This window comes from Gobius niger (assembly GCF_951799975.1).
Source record: "Gobius niger genome assembly, chromosome: 16".
Classification (NCBI taxonomy): Eukaryota; Metazoa; Chordata; class Actinopteri; order Gobiiformes; family Gobiidae; genus Gobius; species Gobius niger.
In genome coordinates, this window is record NC_136867.1 from 7453687 (window position 1) to 7474950 (window position 21264).

A 21264-nucleotide genomic window follows, 5' to 3' on the forward strand; every position below is an offset into this window, starting at 1 on the left:
ACGTGCGTCTAGATCGCTTCTGTCCCCCGTGACGCGGTGCCGTTTGTGTGAAGAACTGGTGCTTTCTTTGCTACGCGAACTTTCGGAGTAACAGCTGTTGAACCAGAGCCGAAGCTCAATGTTATGAGCAAAATAAACATTCATCCTCTGGTCTGTTCTACTCCGAGTTTCATTAATTAAGGGCTCTTATCAGAGTTACATGGACTCAAAGCCTGGTGCTCACAGCGAGAGACAGGTGCCTGTTTGCTCCGCCCACAGCGGAGCAGAGGATGGTTCTGTACCATTTAAAATAAAGCACATTTTAAGCGTCTTCTTATTCCCCAAAGTTTATTTGGTTTAGACCGATGTAAAATACAAAGAGAAGTTTGATTTTGATTTATAAAAATATATTGTTTTAAGCTGAAAAAAAATCATAACTTTTCATTGCAACTTTTGGAAAAATGGCCCTTGAAATCAGGCAGTTTAGCTCGCAGACCCTCACAGAAAATGCCTGCAGAATCCTAGAGGGGCTGGTTTGTAGCTTTTCACTACAGAGGCAGTGAGTTTTGCCGGTCACTGTGTCGTTTGTGGCCTCCCGTTTGAGGAACCCGCCTACCTTCGGACTGGATAAAAACAGGTTTGGTGAAGAGACCGTAACACCCAAAGGAACTTCATGCAAATGTGTGTAACGTACACCAGAGAGTGGGCTGGCGCTTCAGTGTTGAAGAGGGGGACGGAATTACACATGAAACACATGCACTTAAGGCTTGTTTTAGAACGGAAAAAAGTTTGAAAATACACTACCTTATACTATGTTACCCTTACTTTCAACTCTTAACTAGAAAATCTGTTATCTGCCTCATCTTCGTTCATTAGATACCACATTGTAAGCGCTGTACTTGTTATGCCACCAAACTCCTTTCCTCCGCATTTGTCCAGAAACTCTGACTAATTAACAGTAACGCCGGCCCCGAGATGTGACCTTGTGATTATTTTCCTCAAAAACACCCTCTCTGACTCAGCAGTTTGCTTCAGTTAAGTGCACTTTTGTTGTTGTTTTTTTTGTTGGGAAAGAAGACAGGCGCAGTTTAAATGGCACTGCTGTGTGATGGGACTATAGAGTGGCCGTTTTCTTTGCCACTTCGCCAGAGCAGGGTTAGACGCTCTTGGAGAAGCATATGGGAAGATGAGGACGCGTGATTCATCGTCAAGTGGGTGGGCTAAGAGTGTAGCTTCGGAATCGCTCAAGGCTAGCTCTCCACGTATCCAAAGGAGGATGTGCACTCATCAGTATGAAGGTTTGTTTAATTGGGTGTTTAAGAGCTCTCAGACCGGTAAATGGAACGCAGCTCAGAGATACGGAACGATGCTGCGCACACACGATCACACAAAACGGCTCCACTAAAGGTGCGCTCTGGCCTCTTCTGATCAATTCTTGTGGTGGCTTGTTCATATTTTTGATAATAATTTGGACGTGAATATTGCACTGCATTGTGTTTTTTTTTATTTGGTGTTGTACAAGTATATCAAGCACAGAGCTCTGTATCATAATGGATAACCTTTACATTTTTTTTCCTAGTATCCTAATGAAACTGGCTATGCACAACACTAATTATATATTTGGCAAAAAGAAAAAGATCCAACATTACGAGATTATAAGACATTTTTGCTGGTGAAACAATGTGGATTTGGTGAAACCATTTCAGATTTCAGCTTTGCGATGAGGTTGAGATTTGTTATCTAAAGAGCCTTTCCTGCATTCAATACACCAGAGGTGTCTAAATGGCAGCCCTCGGTCCGGATCCGGACCCATGTGCCAACCCGTGTGGATCTGAACTTTGGACCCGTCTGTGAATCCCCTCAGACGAGTGGCTGCATGCGCTCTCCCTCCTCTCCCTCTCTGACTGCAGTAGAACTACAGCCCAGATGAACAGAGGGAGAAGGTCCTATCCCTGAACTTCTTGACACTTTTTATTTTAAGAAACAGCTCCTGAATGACTGAAATGACTTAAAGTTTTAAAACTGAGGACTCCCTAATTAAATATGCCCGCGCCATACTGCAATGTGCAAATAGCGCAGATGTTTCCCGATCGGCAGCGAGCAGGTCAGAACCAGGATTAAACCTGGAGGTGAAACACATCACTGCATTGGCACATTGTGTATATAATATATAGGCTATATGCATTCTGCTATTGAGGAGCCAAAATTTAGTTCTGGCCCCCTGCCCTACACGGTAAAACCGTGTAATAATCAGTAAAATAAAGGAGATGGATTTAAATATAGAATTATGCCGTTTAATCAAACCAATCAAACAAAGAGACTGGTGTTTACTGACTTTAATATTGTGGCGCCTCTGATCAGAACTGCTTTGTGTAGCTTTTACACTCACCGACTGCGTTTACAAAGCAGTCGTTGCAAAAATCCAGTTCAAAAGGTTGTTGAGTATTGAAGCGGTGAAACCTGCACTAAAAAGTGATTTCTTTTTAGTGCAGTGCAGTGCTTATGACAGAATTTATAGAATGCTGTAAATTACTGATACATAATGAGGAAAATGTATTGCAAATGTTGTCTGTGATTATATAAATATATATAAATAATGAATAAAAATGGCCAAAATATTGTCAGAGCCGAAATCTGAATGGAATCATAATGGATCAAGACAAGTTTGCGTTTTAGTTTTATTTGATTAATATATTAGAGGGGATTGTTGCTTGTGTCTTGGGGTTCAAAGTCTTTCTATGAATCAGATAGAAATTCCATTAAAAAAAATCTCTCTGAAAAAGGGACTAAGGGACTAAGGAAACCCTCATTTTAAGAAATCAGGAAGGCAATAACTATATTTGAATTACAGTGTCATCTTTAGTGCCTTTAGTCCACTACTGTAACTACTACACTCCTGAATACCCGTTGGGAAAGGCCAGGGAGTGCAGAGATGCAGTACTGATTTCTTGTAAAAACTACAGCGTAAAAGTCATTGGAAAAGAAAAAAAAAGGCATCATAAAGGCTGAGTTTGGTCTTTTTTTTTTCCCTCTGACATTAAAACTAAGAAGTTTACTTTTCTCTTTTGTCATGAAACATGTCTTGCGTTGCGTTTTGTTTTAGTAATCCTGCATATTTTCTTCAAAGCCTTCAAAAGGACGACATTAGTCACAGCGTTGTAATCTGTGAAGTCCAGACACCTCCAGACGACTCATGTAGTCATAGGTCGGAAGTTTTTTTTAATAGGGCTTTCAGGGAGTCTCGGAATCATACCTCTTCCTGAGCACGGAGAGGATGCTGCCGGTGCCTTCATGTCCAATCAGCCACGAGATGTAATGGAGAGGCTTCACTCTGTCCAAAACAAGAAGATAAAAGGAACATAATGTGAATTATGTGAGAATGTACACCATTTTATATGGTGGATCATTGACAATAGGTTGCCTTCATGTCATTTCCCAACATTTTGAAGGGTCTGTTTCATAGTTTTTAGTGATATTGCTTGATGGGCTGTAACCATGGCGACACAGTGGCGAGTGGCGACTGCACTGTTGGTCATGTAACCAGTCCAATGTTAACACGCCGACCACTCCAGAGAGACAGATTGCACATGAAAAGATGTGCCTTAAATAATCAAAACATCTGTACAATGGATGTATTTGCAAGGGTAAAAACTCATTTCATCAGTACAACAGCGCCACTGACAGCTCTGCCCTCCAATGATGTCACCTAAAAACATATAACACATAAACAATGAAAAAGCAGCAGGTCAAATAATAAGAGTGCCTAGATACAGACTGCATTGTGTTATACAAGAGTTTTTTAGCCGCTTTCTGGCAGAATATAAACTTATTTATCACATACAAATATAAAGTTCAGTCTGAATCAGGCCCATATGCTTGTTCTATCACGGCAAATTGTCCTGTAGAAGCGAAAACCCGCCAGTCGTAGCTAGCTTTAGCCTGAAGCATCATGTTAGCATTCTCTGTTCTTTCTGTATTTATGGGCTGTTGAACATTTTTTCTCCTCTGCGCCTTTGTATGTTTATAGAAAGTTTAGGTTTTTCTCTTCCTCGGACTGCTTCATACATGACCATATATGGGCGATTCCAGAGATGCCGTCTATCTTTGAGGCGCAATAATGTCGGGATACATAGTAGATTGATTAAGAGAAGCAGGACTAGTGTGTGGCGATGGGAGGCACTGACTGTACAAACCGCCAGAAACTAGCTTCACCAGGCTCCAGTGATCTCCTTCTACCTCTGCAGGTTTTTATACCTACTGAAGAAATCTATCCCGCTGACTTAAAAAAAACGGAACAAGCTCCAAACAGGGTTTTTTTTGGTGAAAAAAAAAGCCTTAAGGAACAGAGACAGAAAGTGTCCAGGGCCACACTTTAGAATAATAAAAAATACATGTATATCCGTCTTATCTTCACAATGTAATGAAACCGTCAGATACGGGTCACATACGGGACAAAAAGACATTTAATTTGGATAATATTAGCCTGCTAGTTAGCGGAAGTAGAGTTGGCACAAGTCTAAACAATGTCATTTTCTGTCAAGTATTCACAATGTTATGAGGTCCTGATGGCAAATTCTCATTTAGAACATGCTTGGGTTGTTTGAGCTGCATAAGCAGGGCCTCTCACAGCGCGCCAATGCTTCTGAGGCGGGACGCAGTAACAGTCAGTTTAATTTCCTCAAAGCTCCTAAAGGTTATGGAACAAATAGTCAAGTGGAAAACCCCCAAAAATGTCCCTAGCACTGAGGTGGAGGATCCGATTGGCTGGACGATCCTCGACCCACATGAAGCTGCTACTGGAGCCGACTGCAGCCCAATAACCAATGCTTTCTGTAACATCTGCACTGAGCCAGCGACCGTTTTACCTTTGCCCTGCACCACCTGACGCTCTATGGTTCCACTGAAGGAAAAAGCACCAGATCATTATGGCGCCCCCTCTCTGTGGCTCATAGAACACATCTCGGGTGAATCTGCTTGTGATGCCAGTAAGGTTGGAAACCATTAGGACCATGGTTAGACCATCATTAGAAAATAAAACTTTCCCAAATGTCCCATGTTGATGCTCTCTTACAAAGTCCAAAGGGACATTTCTGTGGCTCAAGGAGACAAGGCCTTTGAAGATGTTTTTGTTTTTAAAGCCCCTCTGATGGTTATTGAGCTGCAGTTGGCTCCAGTAACAGCCTTCATTTGGGTCAAGCATCGTCCGGCTCAGCGCTGGTGACATTGTTTGGGGTCTTCCACTTCACTTGTTTGTGCCATAACCCTCAGGATCTTTTAAGAAATTAAAAATGACCTGTGAGTGCCTGACAGAAAAATGACACTGACTCCACGGTTTTGCACAGATTTGTTTGGCTCAGCTGCAAAAACAGACTGTTTCAGGTTAATGGTTGTTTTCAATAAAAACAACATTCTTCTTGTTGGACATTGAAGTTCTGCCTAAAACCTCGTTAAGATCCAACCGTGCAAAATGTGATTTTTTTTTACCATTTTTCCAACTGGTCTTAAACTTTTAACCGAGACTGTATCTACATTTTACTGCATTATGAACTCCATCTCCAACTCACCGGTAGTGCTGTTCCTGCGGAGGCAGAGCCCAGGTGATATTCAAGGCATGAACTTTTCGGACTGGAACAACTGCAAGCGCACAGGTCGACACAATGAGAAAAATGAACTCTCCACAGAAATTGTGTTAGCATAGCGTTTTCTTATACCCCTTTCCTTAGCAGTATTAAATTGCTATTAGCTCGTCTTAACAATAGCGCCCTTAAAATAGGCAAGGTTTGCAAAATCAGCAAGAAGAAAAGCGTACCTCTGTAGAGCTTATTAAAGCCGGCCGTGTCAAAGGGATCCAGCAGATCGGAGAAATCGGGCTTTGGGACGCCGCTAGGAAGAGAAAAGGAATGTTAATTTCCACCACAATTTACTAGGTTTTCATCTACTCTAGTGAGAAATATTTTGGAATTGTACTGAAGATCATCATCATTTCTATCATTTTTATTTTATCTTCATAGGTGTCACATAATTTGATGACAATTTAGTTAATCCAAAAATGAATAGAGTGACCAACAGTCCAGCCCAGCGCAAAACCCGCTCTAGTGAATCTGCATTCACTGTCCACAGAAACCTTGGCCAAATACAAAAGTCAGTGGGACTGAAAGAAACACTAAAAACAGGGAGCTTGAATTTTGGTCTTTTAGAAATATCTGGATTTAGTTTTCATGATTTACTTTTAAGTTTTAGTCAGCAAAATATTGAAATATGAAAAAAAGGACCAAGTTTGAATAGCAAGCTCTATAAAGTTTTGCCAACACAATCCATGACGACCTGAATGTTCGGCATTTTGTTCAGGGGCGGGGCTAAGTCAAACTGTTCAAATGACACAAAACAAACCCAAACTTTGTTTCTCATCTTTTTTAGTTTCTGTTTAAGAAAGAAACAAACAGTGGGGCGATCGTTCCTTTGTTGTTGCCGCGCCTAAACTGTGGAACAGCTGCCCCTAAGTCTGCGTGTTCTCACGGACCTGTACCTTTTTAAATCCAGATTAAAGACTCATCTCTTCAAACTTGCTTTTAATACTTAGAGCACTGCATTGTGTCTAGGTTGTAATTATTTGGTGTTTTTAAATGTGTTTTATCTTTCTGTGAAGCACTTTGGTCCTCCTGGTGTTGCTGTAAAGTGCTATATAAATAAACTTTGATTGATTGATTGAAAGAAAGGGCACGTCTTGGAACAGATTTTATAATGATAAGAAACTGGAACCTGCAAACACTGCTGCATGGAACAGCATTAAAGTGATCGTCTGTAAGTTTGCAAAGTGAGGAGAGATGGAGAGAAATTTCAAAGTAAACAATCAGGCTCCTCCCCCTTCTCCTGATTGGACCTGACAGGAAAAGCTCGTCTCATTGGTCAACGCGGGAGGATACTAGACTCTTATTAGTTGCTGAGATCCGGGAAGGAGGGACAAAAAATCAAAAAATAATATATCAATATTATTACTTACCAGGTGGTCGATTTTGCACATTTTATACAATTTTTAATCCATTTAGACTTCCAGACTGTCACTTTAAAGGCCGGTATCCAACCGTTTATTTTTGTTTTTTTACCAGTGAAAGATATTAGTTTTGTCCTCCTTTAGTAATCTGAACGGGGGGTGGTTTGTGAAAAAGACTGTCCATGTAATAATAAAGTGTTTTTATTAACTGTAAGCTTGCAAGCTAGTTTTTTGTTGCATTATTGTGAAAGTGAAAATGTCCGCCCTATCCCCTAACTCCTCATTTTCTATACTGTGCCACGCTATGTTACAGTCCCTGCACAACCTACTAAGGACACCTCCAGTGCTGCCCATTGTTGGCCTTCCTTATTAATAACTCCATCTCTGCTCGGCATCATCTTGGGGTGCTATTTGCCCCGACAAACACTTATCTGTTTTCTTTGGCATAACAAAGCCTTACAGAAGCCTTCTGCTCCGCACGACTCAATGAGCCTTGGCCAAGTTGTCTCTGATAGGCCTTCCTGACTCTTGGCTCTCGTTTGACGTCACCTCTCAGACGATTGAACCCTTCTGTGGAAGCATTGTTAGACTTGAAGGACCAATAACACCACACTGTGCTGAGAGTTCATGTCTCCTATGACTAAACTTCTCTTGTGTCAGAACTCCAGCGTACTCTTCGCAACTTGACATTCAAATATCTGACCAGAGGCGAGGAGCCCGTAGTGAGCGGCGTGTCCGAAACAACGACAGAATAAGTGCGCTACATCTGCAATAAAGTTGGCTCCACTTCCGTAATAATGGATTTCTGTGATAAAGTTCGACCAGAGAGAGTTGAATATTGATGGGTTTATATTAGTCAGATACATTGTATTTAAGATGGAGTTCACATGAATGAAGAAAACAGTGTGGTTATTGCCTTTTAGCCTGAGGGGGGCGCTATCGATCATTTAAGCTAAAGGTCAGAGCGACTATTTATTGTAGCGCCTTATCAAAGCGATTTGTTCATGAAAAATACCTGTGTCGCTATCGGCTGCTCTCCGCCGACTCTCGCAATGCATTGTGGTCGACTGTGGATCTTTCAAGTGAAGATCGCTGTACACTGAAATTTCCCACAATGTATTTTGAAAAGTATTTGTCCTACATTTCTCTCGACATTGGGACGCCACTAGAAAATGGTGTGACCACTATGTCGTGCCCCATATAGGGAAACATGGACAAAGCATTTGGACAGAGCGGCGACTCTGAAAGTGGAGAAACGAAGAAGAAGAACTGGGATGTAAGTTGCATGAGTTGAGTGGGAATTGCACAGAGAACTCATGAAAACGTCTTGCTAAAAGCCACCTACACTGTAAAAAGGAAAAATCATCTTAAAAGGTGCTCTACACAATTTTTTGAGTGAAAAAAAAAGATCTTAATATTTGTGCGCATTGTTCCTTTTGGTTACCCAGTGGCGTTATGGGTGCAGCATGGCACCTTTGCTTTCCCTCACAGTGGCCTCTATGATGCTCCAGAATTAATTGTTTTGGGGTTTCTGGCAAGTTTCTGGTACGAACCCCTAAAAACAACTGATCCTGGAGCGTCATAAAGGCCACTGTCAGGGAAAGCAAAGGTGCCATGCTGCACCCTAACGCCACTGAGTCACTTAAAAGCAAAATAAGCACAAATAAAGTTTTTTTTTCATATAAAAAGTTACATAGTGCATCTTAAAGGAACAGGCCACCGTTTTTACAGACTGAGATATGTCCTTACCTGAGCCTAAATGAGTTGATATGTAACTGTCTGGTTGCTTTGCGTGACTCAGGGCACGCACAAAAAACAAAGATGTTGTTAGCATTTGGCCTCTCCCAATGTATTCCTATTGCTCCAAACGGGGGTGAAGTTGGAAACTACCACACTTTTCCATGGACACGCACAAAGACCAGACAGGTACGTATTAACTCGTCTAAGCTCAGGTAAGAACATATCACAGTATGAAAAAAGAGTGGCCTGTTCCTTTAAAAGGAACAAATGACATAAATCTATTTGAATTAGGAGAGTAAATCTGAAGTGTGAGTTCATTTGCTCTGATCTTAGATAAGATAAAACCTCTTACTGCCAATGGAACAAGTACATTTTTCCTAAGAGAAAAAAAACATCTTTTTAAAAGTAAATTTGCCTGATTTCAAGTGGGATTTGTGCTTGTTCTTATCTTATTAGTTCAAACTGACACAAATTGATTTTAAGTCTTTTATCTCATGTAAGATGGTCATTTTCCCAGTGTACTCAGACAAAATGCAGAGAATTTAAGTCTCACCTTAATTCATGAGCTGTGCTAATATACACTTGACCAGATCAAATGATAATCTTCAACATAACCAGCTCTGCACACAGGATAATTCCATTAACCAGTGCTTTGTCTAACATCTGCACTGATTAAAAACACTGGCAAACCAAACAATGTTTAATTATGACTTAAAAAGCTCGCTGTCAGATCCGACTCCATGTTTACTTTGTTGTTCCTCGGCTTGATGCTAATTAATTTAGCTAATCCAAAAGTGCTGAAGGGTTTGGGAAGGGTTTGAACGCTTAGACAAATTGCATCAAGCTATAAGGAGGCTTTAAAGTGTTTTAATTGGAATGAAAGCGTTCAGTACTGGAGGTTACGTTCGTCATCAACATGCACGCCGTAACCTGACAGACGCAAGAGGCAAATTTACCCCGGCGCAAGTTCTTATTCAGGAACAAAAACACTCAAATGAGGGGAAGACGCGGAAAGACAGAATGGATAGAAAGATAGAAAGAGTATATCGAGCAAACATTTCGTCATTATTTTCCTATTTAGCTCCATTTTGTCTGGATTCAGTCGCTCTTGTGAGTCTTGTTTGGACACAAATTGATGAAAAAATAATAGTTTTCCCTCCTATCGTCCAGTCCTAATTGGCTCGTTACTCGATGTGGCTACGCCGTTTCCAATAACCTCAAGTTTTGGGCGCCAGTATTTTCCGTCCTATTCATTTCCCATGGGGATTAGCTAAGACGCCTTTAAATACATACAGTATATTTGAGTCGCTTTTGGATAATACCCCACACCTCCAAACAGTCGTTTTTTATGTTGCGATTAAAGCTGTATGTGCTCAAAAAATGACATGTTAATTATGAGGCTCAGAGTAAACGGTGACCTAAATAGTTTGCTTCATACACAGACATAATAATAACAATGATTGATATAAACAATAGTATGTATGAAAGAAAGAAAGAATGAAAGAAAGAAAGAGGGAAAGAAGGAATGGAAGAATGGAAGGAAAGAAGGAAAGGAATGAAGAGAATGAAGGAAGGAAAGGAATGAAAGGAATGAAAAGAAGGAAGGAGGGAAGGAAAGGAAAGGAATGAAGTAAGGAAAGGAAGAAAAGAAAGGAATAAAGGAAGGAATGAAAGGAAGGAGGGAAGGAAAGGAATGAAGGAAGGAAATGAAGAAAAGAAAGGAATGGAGGAAGGAAAGGAAGAAAAGAAAGGAATGAAGGAAGGAAGGAAATGAATTAATCAAGGAAGGAAGGAAGGGAGAGAGAGAAAGAAGGAGAAAGAAAGAATGGAAGGTATGAAGGAAGGAAAGGAAGGAAAGGAGGGAAGGAAAGGAATGAAGGAAGGAAAGGAAGAAAAGAAAGGAATAAAAGAGAATGAAAGGAAGGAGGGAAGGAAAGGAATGAAGGAAGGAGGGAAGGAAAGGAAAGAAGGAAAGGAAGAAATGAAAAGAATGGAGGAAGGAAAGAAAGAAAGGAAAAAAAGGAAGAAATGAAGGAAGGAAAGAAATGATTAAATGAAGGAAGAAAAGGAATTAATGAAGGAAGGAAGGGAGGAAGGGAGAGAGAGAGGGAGAGCGTGAGAGAGAGAGAGAGAGAGAGAGAGAGAGAAAGAAAGACTAGGCAGGGGAAGGGAATGATAGAGGATGGCGTGACATTTAAATTTCATGAATCATTTCCGAGCTAATCCAGGCAGTCTCTCCCCTCGCTGACCAGGTCGGACACTCACTTGTTGGGCACCTTGCTGAAGATCTCTCTCACCCACTCCTCCAGAGTGTCCAGCTTCTCTAAAAGAGCACCAAGAGTAAAAAGGGAGAAATTAGATTCTGAGTGGGTCTTAAGAAACTGCCCAGAGTGTTTTCCTCCCAATTGGCCGGCCAATAAGTACGACAGTTTGGGCTGCAAGAAGCCAAGAAGTCGTCTCGTCAGCGGCCCAACCCTCCAACCCCCTCGACTAAATAATGACCTTTCCAACTTTAGTTAGTTTAGTATTTAGTCACCACACATTTTGACACATCAAATTGTGCAAAAATCGCCTCACCCTGTGCCTCCACTTCCTGCGCCTCCACTCTCCTCACCCTGCAACTCCACTCTCCTCACTCAGCGCCTCCACTCTCCTCACCCTGCAACTCCACTCTCCTCACCCTCATTTTGGTGTAGTATGGGTGTTATTGTGTGGTCGGTCTTCTACATTTGGGACTGACTGTGGTCGTTGTGTTGGGGGCTGTTGTCACGTTGTTTTTTGCTCCTCTATTGGTTCCTACCACAACCATGTCATAACAACACTTTCAGGGGTGAGAGCCTCAGTCTTTCTTCTTCCCACTCCTTTTTCGAGTTGGGAGATGTTCAGAAAACTAAATGTAAAGACGTGAATATTATTGTGAATATTATCTGTTCATGTGTCAAGGCTGCCTAGTATAATTAAGCAAATTTGTCATGTATTTGTATCTCGAACTAAATAATGATCTAATCTAATTTTGTGTTAGATTTTGGATTTCAATATTATTGTCTGTAAACAAAAAAGAATCAGGTATAGGGCCTTGAAATCATTTTCAGAAAATATGCAAAAACAGAAAAAGTAAAATTATTCAGTGCCTTCATATAAAAAACTGCAGAGTCATTCCATTGCACTCAGGCATAGTTGTGCCGTTACTCAACATTCATAAAAGTTCAGACTGGTGGTAAATTCCACTCATTGCCCACGATACAGAAAGCAGTCTCTCTCTATTTTTTTTTTTTAATAATTTGAAAATATTCGGCCTCAGATTTCAACATAATAACAGAGGGATATGAAAACTTCCACCGTACGCACTGACAGGAGGAGCACTTATTAGCAGTGCAGCTAATGCCCATTTAAAAGTGATTATGGCCTAATATGATTCCCATTAAAAGCCTTAGGTGTCGATTACGATGATTGGCCCGTGTGCAAATGCGTTCTGACGTGTAATTAGACAGTGCGGGCGTCTGACCTTTGGACTGCACGGCCAGGGTCATGTAGTGGGCAGAGTAGTGCTGCTTCCAGAAGGCTCTCAGACGCTTGTACACGTTAATCTTCTGCTTCTTCGGCTCCTGCTTCAGCGTCTGGGCGTTCCCTAACAGAAAAAACAAAAAAAGAGGGGGCATGTCATTCAAACTTACTTTCGGCTTTTTTTTTTTATTGCTGAAACGCTTCGATATGCATTTCCTTGGGTTTTGTGTTAATAAATCGAACTCGACAGCGTCCTCGACATTTTGAAAGCCCATAAACCATGACTGGAGCCGTTCTCAGGCAGTGTATGCAAGTCTGGGTCTTCACAACAGCGTTTAGTGCTTTTAGCAGTTTTAGCGCTTCATTCTCACTGCCGCCTACAGAGGGAGCTCCAGGGAAGCGCAAAACAACAAAGTTCTTACCCCTGACAGCCTTTTCCATACGGAGACATTATTTCATATTATAAAATGCAAAAAAAAACAATGCTGAGGTACACAAAATAATGTTTATAAGCCACATTTATGCAAATGTCCACTTTGAGAATAACTAAAATAGAATCATAGAAATCACAGAAACGGCGTTAGCTCTGAGGTTAAGTCCTTTCTATGGCATTTTTGTATAATTTCTGTGTTTCGCCATCATTAACATACTATAAGACAATGTTAACTTTAGTGGCCATTGCATGTGCATCCAACCCCACAAGAGGCGGAAAACGCAAGCAATTAGCTTTTAAATGCTAATTCTTATCTAAAGCAAAATTTCTTCAGGGCTGCACATTCATTAATGATTTCTAACTAGACTTTGACCTCACCTAAATGTGGTCGATGGGTTGACAAAAGCTAAAACGTCTGGATCTTTCATAATTTGTAATGTTTGATGGCTAAATGCTAACGGCTACAGAAAAGGCTAACAAAAAGTAAAAAGCTTCCCGGACTAGCCGGTTTACTGACTGTCTTTGCTAACTGTATTTTTTATGCACTTAAAAATGACCTCAGACATCAGATACAAGGCTGGTTATTCAGCATTTTGCCCGAAAATAAAATTGTGTTTATTTTAAATTAAAGCAAAACTAGGTAACTCATGCCTCTAGAGGCCATAAGCGCCACTGCAGGTGTTACAGCGTGTTGTGTTTTTTTACTCATTAACTCACTGACTGCCAGCCATTTTCAAATCAGAGAGCTCCCCACTGCCAGAGGTTTTTTTTTAGGATTTTGACTGTTTTTTCAAGACTCACAGAAAATTGAGGTCTAAGTCTATGTCAACACGAAACTCACCATAAGAAAGATTAGACTCTCTTCTTTCATCTAAACAAAACGTTTGTGTGTACCTCTTTCCATTCTTCAGTTATCGTCCGTAGAAAATAGGTGAAATCACCCAAAATGCTGTTTTCTGACCAAAAAGCTGAGAAAACGAAAGAGGAATGCTGCCACCTAGTGACTCAATAAAAGAACTACAAGTTATTTTATTAAGTCACTAGGTGGCAGCATTAGGCAGCACAACTAAGATTTTAACACCAGACATGCTCAAGGCTCCCATTGAAAAACCTAATTGACGTCTAGAGACGTCATTGGCAGTCAATGAGTTAATTGTGAGAGTAAATACCACGCAGACAGAAAAGACAAAGGGGGAGAGGGATATTGTACATTGTGCCACAACCAAATTACACAATGGGGATCATTTTTGTTATTCAGACTTGTAAACACTGCTAAAGTGGTACTAGCGGTGCTAGCCCACCGCTAGCTTTGCCCATTAGCACGCTAGCTTCTTCTTTGTGATTGCATTAATGTGTATTGGGGCCTCCAGCTCGGTGCAGGGAAAGTTTCAAGCATGGTTTTCTTTACTTTTTTTGTTTAAATCTTTCTTTCTAGGTGGCTAGGGCATCTGTTTCGGATGCCTCCTGGTCGCCTCCCGCGGGAGGTGTTCCAGGCATGTCCTAGTGGGACAAGGCCTCGTGGAAGGCCCAGGGCACGCTGGTGGGACTATGTCTCCGAGCTGGCCTGGTGTCGCCTCAGGGTCCCCCCAGAACAGCTGGAGGAGGTGTGCGTGGATCGGGAAGTCTGGGCATCTCTGCTGAGACTGCTGGCCCCGCGACCCGGCCCCGGATAAAGCGGAAGAAAATGGATGGATGGATCTTTCTTGACAATTCTGCAATATCACTGTCATTGGCAGTATATTCTTACAAAACTTTATTTTTTATAGCAAAATAATATCTTAATGAACACAAACGGACAAAAAGTATCTGATTTATTTGATACTGCATGTCTGTCCCAGCGCAGAGCATCACTTATCCTGAGCCTGTGGTCTTAAATTCATGCACAGATGGAAATAAACTATCAACTGAGAGCAGCTACTGCTTTCTCTGCTGTTGTTGGTACATCCTCTTGTGCAGTTGTTGTTTCGTTTCTCCAGCATAATGCTCTTTGCGATGAATAAAGTAAACCACATTGTAAGGGGGAGTTCCGTGTTTCGGATGCACTCATTTCAGTTTCAAAGTGCTGCACTACAGTAATATGGATGGTGGGTGAACGGTCTTGCCCAACACATCCTCCAAAATCTCAACCAAATGGATGTTTTCCCATTTGGTATGTTAAGAGCCAAAGTCCAATGAAGTGGATCTTTCTACAAGATTTACGGCTTAATACGAGTGGAGAGATCTGCTCTTTGGAATTGAAAAATGCCTCGTCTCTTGCCATCGACACTTGCTGAAGGTCCAATAATGCGCTTTATTCAGGCTTTTGAAAATACATTTGGACAGCCTCTCCCCGGTATTTGTTTTATAACTTCAAATAGTCTATGTGTGGAGAGCGGCAGGTAAAAGTACATCCCAGCGCACACCATTCCAGGATTTGTTCTTTGCTGACACAAAGGGAGTGAAGTAATCGGAATAAAGCTAAGTACAATAGCCCCCTGGAGAGAAGGTAAACAGAAACAACTACTGCTGCTACTTTTTATTCTTTAACAGTATGATCGCAGTGTGATCGTGAAAAGGGGGTGAAGGGCAGGGAAGGACATTTAGCAAACTGTGGGAGGCAGGACTCGAACCCACGACACAGCCTTAACCACAAGCTGACACAAGTCGACTTTCCAAGAGCTTTAACCAAATGTTATTCAGTCTGACAATGACTGAAATATTTCATGAAGTCTAATTAAAAATATGGCTTGTATAAACAATACTTGAACCTCTTAACCCCCGCATTAAACAAGCACATTTTCTCCAGACTTACAAAAATTGCCTGAGATATTTCCTCGTGCCGTCAGTTACTTTATGGTGCTATTTTGTCACATTTTTGTTTTTTCGTCATTTTTCCCCCCCGTTTTGTTGCGTTTTTGTCGCTCTTTTGATGCTTTATTTCGCAGCGTTTCCATCCTCATTCACGTCTTGTTTTTGTCGCCATTTTGAGCTTTTAGATTTGGGCATAATCCAGTGGAACTGGAGAAAATGTGCACACATGACTGAAACTAACTAACTCACTAACACTGACACCTCACCAAACCACTTCTAAAGGAATGCAAATTATTCCAAATTATTATGCAAATGATACTTTTCTAAGATTTTCAAAATTATCAACACAAATAACAGTCAGCATAATTTGCAAGTCTCAAACTGTTAGAGGAAAATATGAATGTGACAACGGTATTTTATTCCAAAAATAAATAGAGTAAAAAAACTCAAAATCTACTGTTCCAAATTATAATGCAACTCATTTGTTGAATTTGCAGCCTTAGGAGGTCATATTTATTTTGGTAGCTCTGTGATGAACCGAAGTGAAAAGAATTATGATCAAAAACATTTTATTTATATAATTGCATTTCTTTTCTCTGTAAAGCTGACACTTCTCTCTCTGGAGCGTGTTTGACAAAGCAGAGCGGCTTCCCGTGTACGTATCGAAACAATTGAGATTTGAACGTTTCTCTGAGTTTTTAAATGGTCAAAATCAGTCCAAGGGCGGCTGAGAAACACCCTGTTAAAGGCTTCAATCAGAGAACCAGGCTGTTTAAATGCACACGCCAAAAGGAGGACTACGAAGTCTGCGCAGTAACGTCATAGTACTCCTAAGGTGTTATTACGCCTTACAATATAGTTCCCCTTTTTATCAGCTTAGAAAATCCACATGTTTAATTTTGTGTAGCTAGACTTGGATCGTGTAACTTCTCACGTAACTGTATTTAAATAGGGGAAACGTGGAAGAGCTTGGTCACTTCGAAGTTCAACCTCTTTGGACACATAGAGGAGAGGAGGAGAGGCTAAATTCTAACAACATCTTCGGTCTTTTAGCATGACTGAGCAGCACATGCATAAAAACCAGACAGGTACGCATCAACTCGTCTAAGGTAAGAACATATGTCATTATGGAAAAAACGTGGCCTATTCCTTTAAGAAAGTGTCTTGGTATCGGTTAATATTGGATACTCAAACCCTCAGTATCATATTGGAAACAAAAAAAGATGGATCGGTGCATCTCTAGTCCCAGTCCGATCCAAGAGTGCTGGCTTTTGAAACGTATTAAAAAGTTTTCTTTTCAATTTCAATACATCTCAAACTTTTCGAACTTGACTCGAAGTTATACAAACTTAAGTCCCGAAATAGAGCAATACCCAAAGCTTCATCGGCCCGTATTGTGTTTACCAACTCACCCCAGCAGAACTTGCCCATGGGGTGCCCAGGTTTGGCTAGGCTCCCGAACAGCATTTCCTTTCTGTGGGAGTCCGACGGCTTGGCCAGCTGGTACTCTATAGCAGACAGAAGGAGGAGAGGCTGAATAGAGTCAATATTATGGCATAGAGGTATTTGACAGAGCCACACTTCCACTGGGAAGTCGGGCTAAAGGAATGACATTTAGGGCTTCTCCCATAGAGACTCACCGCTGTCCACTGCCTCCACCTCCCGGTCGATGGCATCTCGGATCATTAGAGGACAAATAAAGAACTGCGCCCACCTGAAGAGAGCAGAATAAACGCCGCACAGTCATGGCGTGAGTCAGCATTGTCCTGGTGTTCTGTACGGCAGTCTGGAAGTCAACAGTGTGGGTCTGTGGTGCTTCAGGGAGTGAAAAGATATTAGACCTTGACCAACAACCGAGTGAGAAGACAGACGGTTTACCTAGTGCTGCGTGACAAAGAGATTAAAAGTTTCAGAACTGTTCAAGCCACACTGCGGAATATTTCACACAAACGATAAAAGAAATATGAGCATTTGACTTTACCGGCGTTCCCATTGGGGGATAAATAGTACTTCGTATGAGTGGTCAGCATGGCGCCTTTACTTTCGCTCCAGGATCAATTGTTTTGTAGGTTTTCTGGTGAGAGGTTCTATCAGCAGCGAAAACCTTCCAAACATTTGATCCTGGAGTGTCCGAGAGACCACCGTGAAGGCGCCATGCTGACCACTCATACAACCGCTGGGTCACTACAAGGTCAAATACACACAAATATCATATATTAATATATAATTTTCCACATAAAAAGTTGCATAAAGCACCTTTAAGATATGTAAAAACAGTCGTCGTTTGGAAAATCGTTTGGAAACACCAGGAAGCCTGAGTTAATGTAGTGAGTCAGTCTACCCCAGGGCAGCTGTGGCTACAATAGTAGCTTACCATCACCAAGTATTGAGTGAATGAATAATGCACAAAATAGTAAAATAGCTTTGAGTGTCTGGAAAAGTACATGAACACAAAATATGACAAAGTGCCGTACTGGAAAAGCATGATAAAAAAACATGCCTCCAAAGACAAGTATAGCAATACTTGATAAAGTATTATACTCAGGGCTGGGACAAAAGATCAGATCACATGACTAATAGGAATAAAGGAAATGAGTGGGTTATTATAAAAATGCTCCAAATAACTAATTTATAGTTCAAAGACTCGGATACATTCCAAAAGTAGTTTGAGCTTTTTTTTTTTAAACCACAGCTATGACTAGTGCTGGTTAACATTAAATGATACCAGTCTGGTATCAGAAAAAAGGTCTCGGTACTGCTGGTATTGAAAAATAAAAGTATTGAGAGCAGGTACTGAAAAAAAAATATTTTCTCTCTTTAGATCAAAGTTTCGATGCTGCTGGTCCAGAGACGGCAATAAAGGAAGTTACTTACTTAGGTCAGCTCAATAAACTATTGTTTTATTTTCATATTAGATATTAGATATATTTTTTCCATATTTCTTGCCCAACGTTCGCCCCATTTTTATAATTTATTTTTGCCGATTTTACTCGTTTTCCCAATTTTTTCAACTTATTTTTGATAATTTTGAATTAAATATTTTTTTTTTTCCCTAATTTTTTTCAACTTCATTTTTTGCCAAATCTTTTCTCGTTTTCCCAATTTTTTCCTTTTTTTTGCCTCAATTTCTCCCAATTTTCTCCCATTTTTTCCAAAAATAATTCCTCATTTTTCACACATTATTGTTCGGTTTAGCCTTGACAACACATATTTTCTTATCGGTATCGGAAAAAGTATCATCTAGATATCGGTGTCGAAAACCAAGCATTGTTAAAGCACCGGTAATGGAAAATAAAAGTAACGGTGCCCAGCCCGAGCTATGACAAATACTGTCTCAGATTGTCGGGGAATTGTGTTTCTCATGAAATGCTACAGACTGCAATAGAAAAACATTATTGTCCACCATGCACAATGATGACAGAAATTAATGTTCGCTAATAAGAAGCAGCGAGACTAAAAAGAATAAAACACTTTCTTGACATTGGCGTCGGTGTGTGTTCCAAGAGTTGACTAACTGCAGCGTGAACAACAGATTCTCCAGCAGCTGCTCACTGTGACTTCTTCAGTGTCAGGGCGCAAGTATCAGAGGACCTCGCTTTCCCAATGCCAGCCGACTAATTAACCAACTTCAGCGGTCGGTTGTCAGGGAGAAACGTTATGTGTTTCCAAGTCCATTCACATAAGCCCAACCCATCATACGCTCGGAGCCGTGTATGAGCTGGAGGAAATCAATGTCTCTGGCCAAAGAAACCTTTTCATCGAGAACTGCTGCAAAGAAATGGCGCACTTGATCCGTACCTTGAACTTTCGATCGCCTTTCCTTTTCTACTGGGGATTAGAGTGGATTAGCTCTAATAAAGTGCTGTTGTCGTTTAAAGAAAACACAAACAATGCCGATACATGATACATCGAGCTATATAATCAGTGTTCAACTTTTCAAATATCGTCATATGAACTGGGTTGATATCTACACTTAAAGGGATATTTCAGGATTTTTGACATAGGGCCTCATTTCCTAGTTATCCAGAGTGCTGTTGATTTCTGGAGATAATTTTTTTTTATCTTTATATTTGAAGAGTTTAGTGGTGCGAGGCTACTGCTTGTGCTAGGCTAGTGCTAGGCTAGCGCATGTCTATGGTAACTAGTAGCCTGCGTTAAAAACTTCATCAAACTCATGGGGTCGTCTTCCAAACGTTATATATAACGTTATAAACGCCATATCTGATTTGTAGAAAGCTCCTTTGTGAATTCCACGTGTAGTAATGCCAGTAAACAAACTACTGTAGATCCGGTAAGCTAGCAGATCACTCCGCCGCTGCGTAGCTTACAACCAGGAAGCTGATGCTGCTCAAACATAAGTTCTTTTAAATGCAAAATGGCAATATTTCAAAAATTATTCACTCAACACAGACATTTATATGGGTAGTCTGGTGTTATAAGTTATTTGCCTCAGGTGCACTGTGCTTGGGTCAGACTGTTTTTAATGCAGGCTACTAGTTACCATAGACATGGGCTAGCCTAGCACTAGCCTAGCACCACTAAACTCTTCAAATATAAGGACAACACTCTGGATAACTAGGAAATGAGGCCCTAAGTCAAAAATCCTGAAATATCCCTTTAAGACAAGACACTGCAGGGGAATAGGTGAAAAACTTGCCTTGTTTTTTGGGGGGTTCAAAGCTGAATAAATCAGGCTGGGAAGTAAGTATAAAAGTATAAAGTTATTAAAGTGGCTAAAACCTCATTTCGAGAAAACCAACCCTAAAGTTTTATAACGTGTGCGCGTGACACATTTCTCCGCACTTCCGTACCGGGTGTCTCGCAGATGGAAAAATACTGTATTTTGGATTATAGCGCCATCTCCTGGATCCTTCGCAAGAGACATGAATGTAAAACATGTTCATATTCAATTAAAAAGCAGAGTTACATTGAATTTGCTAACTTTAATACAGAAGAGGTGAAGTTATATACAGTATCTGACCTCTACTGAGTGCGGCCCAGTTGTTTATATATTTTTCTGTATGAGGCCCTCGGTGAAAAAGGTTTGGACACCCCTGGTTTAAACACATTAACGTGATTTTAAAATGTTTTCCTGGCCTAAAGTACCATAAGAGGCAATAACTTTATACAATGGGGGTCCCAAGTTGTTTACGTTTAACTTTTTGGGTGTCCCAGCCAAAAAAGTTGGGGAACCCCTGCACTAGGAGTTAAAACCTCATAAAATAAGTATCCTACGGGGTAAGTCTTGCCCTTTTTATACTCTGACATGAAAACTAAGATGTTAAGGGAGGAAACTATTGAAAAATCTCCACTACCACTGCACAGATTTCTTGAAATTAGACTCAAATCAAGAACATTTTACAGATTTCCAGATTACTATGCAGTGATGGCTAAAAAGAGTTTCTCCATAACCCACTGCAATGGAGGTATGTCTACATATTCATCACAGTTTTTATTTACAATAGTTTAACCAGGAATGTTCCGCAGCGTGGCTTTAAATGGGACGGGGCGTCGGCTTTGCAAATAGTTGCCTTTATCGGACTAAACTCTCCACGCCCCGGGAAGCGTCTCCCTTCCTGTGTCTCCAAACTCCAAAGACGGCCTTCTGACCCGGCCGACGGCGCCGCGCTCCTCACCTGTCCAGCGCCTCTTTGAAGCTTCGCCGCTGGACGTCGAACTGGAACACGGTCCTCTCGCAGTCGGTGGACGCGTTGTCGCTCCCTCCGTGCTTCTTGAGGAAAGCATCAAAGCCGTTTTCCGACGGATACTTCTCGCTCCCCATGAACACCACTACGGGGAAAGGGAAAGAGGGAGGAGAAAAAGTTGG

The 21264-nt window shown here is 41.0% G+C and overlaps 1 protein-coding gene across 2 annotated transcripts in view; it reads right to left on the reverse strand.

Moving 5' to 3' along the window:
• nrd1a (nardilysin a (N-arginine dibasic convertase)) overlaps nucleotides 1–21264 on the reverse strand; it is a 104942-nt gene that overhangs the window by 58773 nt on the left and 24905 nt on the right. For both annotated transcript variants that reach the window (XM_079573851.1, XM_079573850.1), the window contains exons 5-12: nucleotides 21074–21227; nucleotides 17078–17151; nucleotides 16850–16945; nucleotides 12216–12338; nucleotides 10976–11033; nucleotides 5789–5862; nucleotides 5544–5613; nucleotides 3233–3310 (exon numbers count right to left, since the gene is read on the reverse strand). In XM_079573851.1, the coding sequence (XP_079429977.1) occupies nucleotides 3233–3310; nucleotides 5544–5613; nucleotides 5789–5862; nucleotides 10976–11033; nucleotides 12216–12338; nucleotides 16850–16945; nucleotides 17078–17151; nucleotides 21074–21227 (727 nt within the window). The remainder of the gene's footprint in view (nucleotides 1–3232; nucleotides 3311–5543; nucleotides 5614–5788; nucleotides 5863–10975; nucleotides 11034–12215; nucleotides 12339–16849; nucleotides 16946–17077; nucleotides 17152–21073; nucleotides 21228–21264) is intronic.